Source organism: Sarcophilus harrisii, chromosome 2 (assembly GCF_902635505.1).
Source record: "Sarcophilus harrisii chromosome 2, mSarHar1.11, whole genome shotgun sequence".
NCBI classification, from domain to species: domain Eukaryota; kingdom Metazoa; phylum Chordata; class Mammalia; order Dasyuromorphia; family Dasyuridae; genus Sarcophilus; species Sarcophilus harrisii.
This window is the reverse complement of record NC_045427.1, coordinates 557,387,769-557,399,932: the sequence shown is the minus strand read 5'-3', so window position 1 is coordinate 557,399,932 and position 12,164 is coordinate 557,387,769. Positions and strand designations below refer to the sequence as shown.

The 12,164-nt window shown below is 34.2% G+C and overlaps 1 protein-coding gene across 7 annotated transcripts in view; it reads right to left on the bottom strand.

Annotated features, from left to right (window-relative positions):
* Positions 1-12,164, bottom strand: part of BTRC (beta-transducin repeat containing E3 ubiquitin protein ligase) — a 198,990-nt gene that overhangs the window by 123,320 nt on the left and 63,506 nt on the right. For 6 of the 7 annotated variants that reach the window (XM_023496399.2, XM_012541720.3, XM_023496402.2 and 3 more), the window contains one exon: positions 11,586-11,693. The exons of the other annotated variant lie outside the window; for it this stretch is intronic. In XM_023496399.2, the coding sequence (XP_023352167.1) occupies positions 11,586-11,687 (102 nt within the window). In that variant the 5' untranslated portion in view covers positions 11,688-11,693. The remainder of the gene's footprint in view (positions 1-11,585; positions 11,694-12,164) is intronic. 7 annotated transcript variants of the gene reach the window in all.

Genomic DNA, 12,164 nt, shown 5'->3' with positions numbered 1-12,164 from the left:
ATCCTATAAGTCACCAAAGAAATGTTGTCTGGTATCTTTTTTTAAAGTAAAAAGCAAATGATCCACCAACAAACACTTAAAAAAGAGATACTACAACTTTGCCAGTAGAAATTCTTTTCCCCTTCATAAACAATATTAGCAGCTTCTCCACACTGTCCCCTATGAAGCCTTGCCTCATCTTCCCAGGTTCAAGTGATCTCTCTCCCTTTCTAACTATCCCATACCAACTTTGACCTTTTATATACACTTAAAGTTATCTATACATCTGTCCTATATCTTCTAGAAGTTACATAGGATCTGCACTGTTTCATCTCTGTATCCTCAAAACCAAGCACAGTAAATATGCAATAAATATAGATTGAACTGATATTTTGTATTACTTATAAAAACATCTATTCGTGACTGTGGATGATATACAGCGTAAAGACAACAATGAGAAAAATTTTAGCACAACTATAACCATGTACTTTTCTGTCTTTACTGAAAAACTGGTTGTGAAAACTACATTAATTTTGAAAAACATGGAAAAAAAAACCAACCCATAAGATAGGACAGTTTCTTTCTGACACTTTTTTATCTTCTAGTCAGAGTTAAAATGAAAGAGGCCAAAGTTCTTGCCAAAAACTTAATCTGATAACATTTCTGTCAATTTTATGAAACATGGGCTCCAATCTTAATTCAAATTGACCTATACTGACCTTCATTTGAAATCTGCATTTAACTGTCTCCTATTAATCTAACATGTTCTATTAACCAATCAACATACATTTATTAAATGTGATATTAAATGTCAAGCACTATACTAGGAATACAAAAAAAGAAAAGATCTCTGCCCTCATGGAAGCTATATTTTCTTAAGAGAGACAATATATACATAAAGATAAGGTCTGGAATTGATTCCATAGATACAGGGAACAGATATAATAATACACAAGATTTGTACAAAAAATATGAAATTACTTTATCCACTAAAAAACATTTTTTAAAGCTAAATAAATACAAAATAGAGGGTGGAAAGGCACTATAAAAGGTGATATTAAGAGTTAAGATGTGAAGCAAATTGGAACCAAGGGGGGCTGTTAAGACTGAGTACAATACAGACATGGGGACTTTGCATCCTATACAAAAAGAGTTGGAAACAGGAAATATCATATCTTTTGGAAGAAACAGCAAGGCAGTAAGTCTGACTGGGCTGATGAAGGAAAAGTATATGATAAAATTGGAAAGCCAAATTGTGAACACCTCTAAGCACCCCCTTCCCAAAAAACAAAAACAAAAACAACACTTCAAACAATATCTGCCTCTAGAAGCAATACCCAATGGACCTTACATGGTAAGGAAGAAAGATGATTAGATCTATATTTTAGGAATGCCACTTTGGCAATTCAAATATATTATCCCTAAAATAAACTCACCATGTTCTCCCTAAAATCTATTTTACTACCCAGTTATTTTACTATGTCTTTAGATATGTAGTAACAACATTTCAGTCATTTTTGATTCTTCTTTATCTCTTAAACTAACATTCAATCACTAATCAATTAATAAGCATTTCTTAAGTACAGGGCCAAGCCTGGAGTCAGGAAGAGTCATCTTCCTGAATTCAAATCTGGCTTCAGAAATCTCCTAGCTATATGATCCTAGGCAAGTCACTTAACTCTGCCTCAGTTTCCTCATCAGTAAAATAAGCTGGAAAAAGAAATGGCAACCCCACTTAAGTATATTTGCCAAGAAAATTTCAAATGGCTTCAGGAAGAGTTAGACATGACTGAAAAACAAATGAACAACAAAAAATACCAACTAGGTGCCAGACATTAGTGTTGGGTGCTTGAGGAATATAAATTTTAAAAGACGAAACAATTCCTATTCTCAAAGGAACTCAATCTGTGTATTATTGTTTCTTCTTTATAGGTATATGTACTTCTGTCTCCCTTCTCTTCTGTTCTACCTAAAAATAAACCTCAGTATCTTTTTCCTGAACTACTGAAACAGCTTTCTGGTTCGTGGGCCATAAACTTTTCTTCTCTCCAATTCATCCATAAAGCTGACAAAATGATTTTCCTTAAATGCAGGTCTTACTGTGTCACCCTATCCCCTTACTAAACAACTTCCAGTGGCCTCCTGTTGCTTCCAAAATAAATTATTAATTCTTCTGTTCAGAAATTAAAGCCTTCAAAACCTGGTCCCAAATTACCTTTCAATCCTAATTTTGTAGCTCTTTTCCCATATGCTCTACAGTAAAGCCTGATTTTACTGATCTTTTTTACATACAACACTACACTTCTTGCTGTTTCATAAAGTCACTAATTTATTTGATCTATTCTAGTTTTCAGGGAATCTAGGACTTTGGTAAGATAGATCACTTTATCCTTCCAGGTTATTTATTCTGTTTTTAATCCTTTTCTCCAGAATTATTAATTTCATTTTTTAATTTCTTCCTTAATTTCTTCTGGGTATTCATGTGCTGTTTATGGAAAATCCTTTTTTTTCTTTAAGCCTTTGCTTGGAGTAGTTATGGAGTTATCTCCCCTTCTTTGGGGATATCTCTGGTTCTACATTTAAAAAAAAATATTGGCCGAGGTTTTTTTTTTGTTTTGTTTTGTTTTTAAACTTCTTTCTCTAGTTTTAGTTCCTTAATTGGAGGCAGGATCTTCACTCTGATTTTAGGTGGGAATGAAGGGGTGCACTCTACTTATTAAGTAGGTTGTTGGGTTCCTGCACTGACCTCCATCTTCCAGGGGTAAGTCTCCCAAGATCTTTGAGGTTCATAACAAAGGATTTTCAAAGTGTTCTGTGATATCTCAGGGCAGAGTAAGTGCTGAAAATCTCTGTGATGGTTACTTCCTCCCTTTATCCTTCCCCTCCATGCCCACAGTTCCCATAAAATGCAAACAAATGGTCACAGAGGAAAGGACAAGAGAATGTAATCATTTCAGAAATAACTAGTACTGGGGCATCTAGGTGGTACAGTGGGTAGAACACCAGCTCTCAAGTCAGGAGGACATGAGCTCAAATCTGGCCTCAGATACTTAATACTTCTTAGCTGTGTGATCCTTGGCAAGTCACTTAATCCCAACTGCCTCAGCAATAAACAAATAAAAAGGATAACGTACTGCTGTTAGAAAAAAGAACTTGTATATTTCCCAATAGCTAACATTTTATAATAATTTGGAATTCATGGACATCATTCCTCACAGCCATTCTTTAATGCAGGTGTTGTAAGTAGTATTCTACCCATTTAACACATAAGTACATTGAAACTCAGTGAAAGGAAGTTACTTGTCCAGGGTTACACAGCTAATAAGGTACCAAAGTCAAGCTATAATCTAGCTCTCCTGACTCTAGCACCAATATACTTTCTACTACTCGGTTTCTTAAACTGTGAGTTTCAATTCCACATGGAGTTTCATAATTGATTGTAGGGGTTGTAAAATTATGATTATCATAAACATTTGATTTATATACTTATTTTATATACCTATATATCCAGGGTCATATAAAAATTTCCCTGGCAAAAAGGGGTTGCAAGTGGGGAAAAAGTTTAAGAAGCCATGTTCTACTGTACCATACTAACTTTCCACTAATAATCAGATTTCTCAATACATAAGAATATGCCAAAGCAGGTGGCCTTAGACACAGATCCCTGAGAAGATTGCAGTATTGTCTCAGCAGCATTGATTAGAAACATACTGCTCTCACAAAATGGCAAAAGGGAAAAAAATGAACATTCTAACAACTGTCTTTTTACCAGAACACTGTAAACAGTTTATAATGTCATATTTGCAAGTGTAAATAGTTGATATTCATGGGTTTTGAATTTATATACTGCTTAAACATATATCACCTCATTTAATTCTCAAGGCAATTCTGTAAAGTCAACCACCAAGCCTTTATTAAACACTTACATGTGCTGACCACTATGTTAAACCATGAGGCCAAAAAAGAAAGGCAAAAATACAGTCCACCTCTGCCTTCCAGGAGCTCAGATTCAAATAGAAGAGATAACATATCAATATACATATATACATACATACATAAACACATACATAACCACAAGACATGGAAGAGTGTAAATGGGAAGCAATTTCAGAGGAATCTCTAGTAGGGTTGAGGGTTCTGAGAAAGGCCTCCTGAGAAGGCAGGAGTTGGGGCAGTCTAGTAGGAAACTAAGGAAACTAGTAGACCAAGGTGAGGAGGGAAAACATTTCAGGCATAGGGGAACAGATCTTGAAAGAGCAGGTGACTCAGGAGATAGAGATCCTGTGTGATTTAGCCTATCTGCTGAGGTGGTTTACTGGGAGTAGGGAGGGAGAGATGGAGGGGGAATGGAGTGGTGGTAGTGTCTACCACTGTCCATGGTACAACTTTTTTGGAGCCACATGTTAAGAGTTGAGTTAACCAGGTAGACACCAAAAGTGGATAAACAATCCTGAAAAGGGCTCGACAAGTCCTCGTGGAAGAGGTAATAGTCCTCCTGATCACCTTATGTACTCTGGTAAGACAGTAGAGTATGTAGAAGGAAGTAAAGTATAAGAAAACTAGAAATGGAGGAAAAAAAGAATGGAGGTTGTGAAGAGTTTTAACAGGGTATTCTAGGAGATTCTGTAGTTAACAGAGTACTAGTGGGATTGATGAGAGGTGACATGGTCAGACTATGCTCTAGGAAGACTAGTTGGGCAGCTGGATAAAGGAAGGATTTGAGTGGAAATAGAATGCTTCAAGGCAAAATGGATAAAGCATTAGACCTAGAATTAGAAGACTTAAGTTCCAATCTGCCTCACACACTTATAGCTGTGTGACCTTGGGCAAGTCATGTAACGCTTGGCTGCTGCTTATGATAATAAGAGCACTTGCCTCCCAGGATTGTTGTGAGGATCAGATGGAGATAATATTGTTAAATGTTTAGCATAGTGTTTAGTATATAGTAGGCACTACATAAATATTAGTTATTATCATTATTATTATTCTCAGGGAAAGTAACCAAAAGGCTATTGCAATGGTCAGGTGAAAGGATCATAGTTCTCAAAGACTCTACCAGTCAAATGTAAATTCCCTTGAATCCTAAGGACAATACCTCTTCCTCTGACTGGACAGGGCAGAGGGTAGATATGGGAGAGCTTCTCTTAGAGGGCCCAAGGCTATCACTTTGTAATTTCCAACCTGCCTGCTCTCTTGGACTTCATTCCTGTCTTCAGAAACTCATCTTTCTGTAAGATTACATGAATTCTGAAATTCACTCCCTGCCCCCCACCTTTGGGGTCCTTCCTTTCCTTATATTATAAAAGATAGAGGGGTTGACACAGCAGAGTGTCTCTCAGATCCTCCTCTATTTAAGGAAGGGGTACAAAGCAATCATTTCATCATTTTTTGCCTCACACAGGACCTCATCATGTCCCTGTGCTAGGTAACCCTCCTTTCTTTCTCCCCCTACAACTCTTTCCAGTTTCTTTTCATGGACTGTTTTTTTTCCCCATTTGTTTATGAGCCTTTGAAAATAGTGCTTAACATATGGTAGTCACTTAATAAATATTTATTGACTGACATCAAATACAGGTCTAGTTATAGACTGTAAATCTGTAATACAAGAACCAACCTAGTTCGAAGAGACTGGAGTTATCATCACTTATTGCCAATAGGTGACAAATGACTTTTGGCCACATTGGTATATGAAAATCATCTGCTATGGTTCAGAGTACTTTTGATCTGCTTCATTGGAGGGAGTATTTGCAAAATTATCCTTGACATAATAAAGTTTTACAGTTATAAACTATTTCATATACATTATTCTCTTTTTCCCCCAGAGGTATCTACCTTTGCTTTCTTATAGATTTTCTTTTATTTTCTGTTGAACACTTTTTATTTTATACTTTTTTATGTAAGTTTTTTTTATTTTTCAAAATACGTGCAAAGATAGTTTTCAACATTCATTCTCACAAATTCTTGTGTTCCAAATTTTTCTTCTTCCCCTAGACAGCAAGTAATCCAATATAGGTTAAATATGTACAATTTTTATAAACATATTTCCACATTTATCTTGCTGCACAAGAAAAATCAGATCAAAAGGAGGAAAAATGAGAAAGAAAGGAAAAACAAGCAAGCAAACAATAACAACAAAGGTGAAAATACTATGGTATGATCTACTTTTAGTTTCCTCTCTCTGAATGCAGATGGTTCTCTTCACCACAAGTTTATTGGAATTGTCCTAAATCACCTCATTGCTGAAAAGAGCCAATTCCATTACTGTTGATCATCACAAAATTTTGTTGCTGTGTAGTGTTCTCTTGGTTTTTCTCATTTCACTTAGGATCAGTTCATGTTAAGTCTCTCTAAGCCTTTCTGAAATCATCTTTGTAATTATTTCTTATCCAACAGTAATAATCCATAACATTCACATACTATAACTTATTCAGCCATTCCCCAACTGATGGGTATCCACTCAGTTTTCAGTTTTCTGCCACTACAAAAAGGACTACTACAAACATTTTTGTACTCGTGGGATCTTTTCCCTTTCTTATGATTTCTTTGGGATACAGTTCAAATAGAAACACTCCTAGATCAAGGGTATACACAGTTTGATAGCCCTTTGGGCTTGGCTTCAAATTGCTCTCCAGAATGGTTGAATCAGTTCACAACTCTACCAACAATCCCCTCCAACATTTATCATTATCTTTTCCTGTCATATTGGCCAATCTGAAAAGTGTGACACAGCTCTCAGAGTTGTCTTAATTTGCATTTTTTCTAATCAATAGTCATTTAGAGCTTTATTTTATATGATTAGAAATAGCTTTAATTTTTTCATCTAAAAATTGTCTGTTCATATTCTTTGACAGTTTGTCTATTGGGGAATGGCTTGTATTCTTAGAAATATGAGTCAATTCTCTATATGTTTTAGAAATGAGATATTTATCAGAAACACTGGATATAAAAATTCTTTCCCAGTTTATACACATTATTCTCATTTTATCCTCACAACAATTCTTGCAAGATAGCAAAGGCAGACATGGTCACCTCCACTTTGCTGAACAGGAAACTAAGGTTCAGAGAGGTTGCATGATTTGTCCAGTATCACAGAGCTCCAAAAGATTGTATCCTGAATTTTCTGAGGGTTCTCTTGATTGTCTTCAGTTATCCAGTCTCTATCTCTCCCAACTCCCACAACACTCCTGAGAACAGAACCTCCAATAAATCAGGAAATCCAAGATCACAAATCAATAAAAAGATTTTCTTTCCAGTATATGCTTTCTTTTAGACTCAATTATCATATAACAATTAGAATAATTTTCAGTTGCAGGATTCAATATTATGTAGCAAATACATACAAGTATTAATCTACAAAGGAATCACTTATTATTAAAGTTCAAGTAATTTGGCCACTTAATGCATTAAAAAACAAGTAGAAAAAGAAATTAACCTAAATGATCTGGCAATATACTTGTGTGTGTGTGTATATATATATATATATATATATATATATATATATATATATTCTCCAATTTTGGTCAATATCTGTATGGGATGAATAAACCATGACATTAAGGAATCTTATAAATCTTTCTCCCATCCATGCCAATTTCTAACCTTTGGAACAATATAACATTATCACGACTTTTTTATGAGAATAGACATCTGCACATATATAAAAAAGTGCCATCTGCACTTTTTACCTCCCCATTGTGTGTGTGTGTGTGTACACAAATGTGAGGCTTTAAGTTGAAGTTGGTACAAATTCTGGCCAAAACCTTCAGTGTTTCTCTACTGTTTCAAAGATAAAATATGAACTCCTCAGCCTGGTATTTAAATTCTTCTACGATCTGATTCCTTACTTCTTTTTTTACACACTATATGTCAAAAATGTCAAACACCTGTCCTATAGGCATATAAGTCTGAGTGTAGCAGCCTTCAAATAAAACATAACTGAGAATATTTGACAAAATAAATAAAAATACAAGAGAATATAGATAATGTTAAAATGTAGTTTTCTAAGTCAATATGTGGTCACAGGGGTCTTTACCTAAAGAGACTAGAAATACAAGTTAAATTCCAGAAAACTTCACAAAACTGAACAATACTATTTTGTTGCCTTGAAAGTCTATTGCATTATGATAAAGCTATGCTTGGTAAATCTTGTTAAAATAATTTTCACTATAATAACATAGGAGGATTTGAATCTTATATTAATAACTGCTTTGTCACTTATCTATTTCCAAACAATAAAAATTCCAAAATTTTATGTCTATGTTCCTTGATCTTAAGTATAACAATGTTGAATTTTTATAGCATTACTGTTTTAACATATCACTTCATGCTTATCAAGACTGCATATATTTATCAACATTTTGAAATTCTCCTGAATTCATTCCATCCCTTACAATTCTGACCTTTGTTGTATGAGTAAAGTTAATTCAAGCAAATGTTTCTTATAGTCCAAAATTCTACTAAAGTTTAGTACCATTTCATGCTATCTAAAACAGCATAACTATTTATATCCTTAAGTGTTAAATTCTTCTAGAATTTTATCTTCCAAGGAAAAAAGAATTTTTCTTTGTAATTCCTCAGGTATTCCATCACTTGAGCTGCTTATTTTCTAATGTTTAACTCCTATCTAATACTCTATATGATGAAATAGCTATTATTTGCTGGGGAGATGAAAACAATCCTGCAGAATACAATTCAAAACAAGAAATCACTAAGACAGAGAAGAGAAAATGAAAGCATGCCTAAATTGGACCCAACCATATAATCTTCAGGTTATTTTTTAGAATTTTCAGTAAAAGGTCATTAGTTCAGTAATTAAACAAACTTAACATTCTGATTTTGTCATTCCTGCCTGGGTTTTCTGGACACACACACACATACACACATACCTATATGTGTATATGTATGCATGTATGTATATATTTACTAATATACACCCACACATACCCACATATAACCAGGCAAACTGATGATGATTTAAATGATCTCCCAAATTTCTGCTGCTATAAGTGAAAAGTTTTAAAAATCTTCTAGGATGCTTCCTGTTTCCTAAAAGAAGGAAAAGGAATGGGTAAAAAAAAAAAAAAAAAAAAAAGCAATCCTGTTCTCCTATGTAACCCTTAAATATTAGCCTCATTTTAAAAAATGCAAATTATTATTTCAAACATATTTTTCTATTACTCTACCTCATCATCATTAAAAAAAAAAAAAGACCTTCGTGATACAAAGAGTTCTCTAAAATTTTACAAAAAATACCATCCAGCTTATGAAAGTAAGTAGCATTTATTGAAAGGAGATGAATAAAATGAGCACTTTTTTTATTGAACATTCACTCTGCATAAAGCACTGTACACAGGCTGCAATTTTATCACACCAGAAACAGTAAAGTAAAAGTATAGTAAATGCCAGATGTGTATTTTCTTTCCTTCCCTTCGTCCCTCCTTTCCTCTCTCCCTCTTCCTCTCTGTCTCTATCTCTCTTTCTCCCGACTCAATAATTTGCTGATTAGGAACCATAGCAATATTGCTGGATATATCTAGAGTTGTTTCCTATTCAACAATGCAATATTTTTTTCTTCTAAAATACCTTTGTATATCTAAATGAGTTTCCAATTTAGGTTAGTTTTTTTTCCCCCCCTGGCAATTAAGTTTCATATTTTTAATTATATATGATTATATTTAATGTTTCTATAACATGGCTATATGAATCAATCAACAAATTTATTAAGTATGTTTACTATATGCATAGCATTAAAACAGGTACTATAGGGAGATTAAAGGACCATATAGGTCCAATACAGGCCACATTTCAAAAAGGAGAGTTACAGGGGGAAAAAAATAGGCATACATTTAAAAAACAAGCCCCAAAACACAAAGCATAGGCCACACATGATACAGACAAGTCAAATTTATCAGAAAAAGTGTAAAAGTATAGCCTATATTCAAACCAATATGAGACTCCTCACAGAAAGCCTGTTTTGTAAATTAAATAGCCATGGTGTTCCATATTAAAGATTTGTTTAGAGCAGAGTTCTGGACCTAGCTCCATCACCAACTAGTTACATTGCCTTAGGCAAGTCATTCAACCTCTCTGGGTCAGTTTCTTCATTTTAAAAATAAGAATTACAATATAATACAATGATGATGACAATAAAACTATGCATACTCTGCTATACAAACAATACCTTTATTTGTATTGGGGGCTCAAAATATCTTAGGTTTAAAAAATTTATGATTACATGAATCTATATAAAGTTAAAGTTTAAATTCTGGTTATCATTAGTAAAACTAGCTATGTTTAATACTGAAACATTGCTAGCACAATAAATAGAAGACTAGCCATGGCTTCAGGAAAACCTGGGTTCAAACTTTGCCTCTGCCAGTATTTGGCACTCAATTCAAAGTGCTCCAGGCAACTTCTCTTAAGATAATATTCTGCAAACTATTAGTAGTATATTTGGTAGTATCTCAAACCAGGGGTTCCCTATATGAATGAAATCCCAAGTCCAAAACTACAACAATAACAAAAAATATTAGTATTAACAAAAGAGATTTATTTTAATGTTAAATTATAAAAAACACAGAGAACCTTGCAAAGCTGTCATTGCAAAAATAGCAGGAGCAACAATTATTAGTACTTACACAGGTTATATAACTAAGCAAAATGGGTCACATTCAGAATGTTGATTTTCTCACTTTATCTGGGGTTTAGACATAATATATTTTGTATATTACTATCTTATATTTAAAGTTGGAGATCAATTATACCACAGACTGGTAAAATATAACAATTTCTATATTATATATTAATCAAATGCTGACTAAAAATCCTTGTCCAAAACTGGAGGATACAGATTACAGTTTTATTTGTCAAGAAAACCACTCAAATGTCCCTGCGCATACACATATATACATTATAAATGTTAGCTATCAAATTAAAACTAAAGTTTCTGCTTCTTTCTCTACTCTTCTTTTTCATCTTTTTTCCATAGAAACTTAGCATTGGCCTAACTCTGAAAGGAATTTCCCCTTTAGGATCCATTAAGACCATCATTAGTCCAACTAGATTATTTTAAGTTTAATACCATCTTCATGAACTTGCAACCATTAACTAAATTGTAAGTAACATGTGGTCTTAGATGGGAATATATAATACCAGTAATCAGAAGGCTGAATATATTATATTCCTTCACTGGTTATTAAAAAAGAAAAACACAGATGTCTATTCAATCAACTGCATATAATTAACTGATAAATTCTATAACCCGGCTTGATGTAGGTCCAGAGAAAACATTATATGTTGAAGTTATTTGCTGAGATTCTTTTTAAAGTTCAATATTTTGCATTTAATAAATTTGAAAAACAATAGCCAAGTCAATGTCAATTTTGGCAAACCAATCATATTCAATAAATGGAATGAAAATGTTTTGGACTGCATAAATCTGGATCTACATGAAAAGATAATTTAAAAACCATATAAAATGATATGAAAAATACCTAAGATATGAAGAAGAATAAAATGAATGTCAGTAAAGAGTGTGAACGAAGAGAGAGGCACACTCACACCCATGTACATCCCTCCCGTCCCCCCCACAGAGACAGAGAAAGTACCTGGAAAGCTGTGAGTGCGCCAGTCCCTGGGTTATACAGGCATCGCAGCGAAGGCATACTGTCCGCCAGGCTGGAGCAGCCCAGCCACAGAGACCTGGGCATAGAGCACTGCAGAGAGAGGACAACTATGAGATGGGACAGTATGAGACAGGATGGCACAGATTACAGGAACTTTAAAGGCGTGGCTGAATTGTGTCAATACAGTTACAGCTGGCCTTCAGGACAGAAACATCTTCAAGAAATATGTAATACTAATTGGTCTACCCCCCAAGAGAAAAATCAAAAAGGTCCTTAATAGCAAAGGGAGGAAATGGGGGATAAAGGGAAGAAGGAAAGAGGGAAAGATGATGAGAACAGAAGATGGCCTAGTGCAAAAATTAAATATTTAATCAGTTTTTTGCATCACTATCTATGTCTTTGCTCAAAGGAAAATTACACATTGTCCAATTAATCAACCCTCTTTGTGCACAGGCAGTCACCTCTAATGTACTACAAGGTGAACAATTCTGCAAAATAAGCAGGGGTGGTGGGGGTGAGGGCGTGGGGGGGGGTAGTCCATGGCAACATTATAATATTATA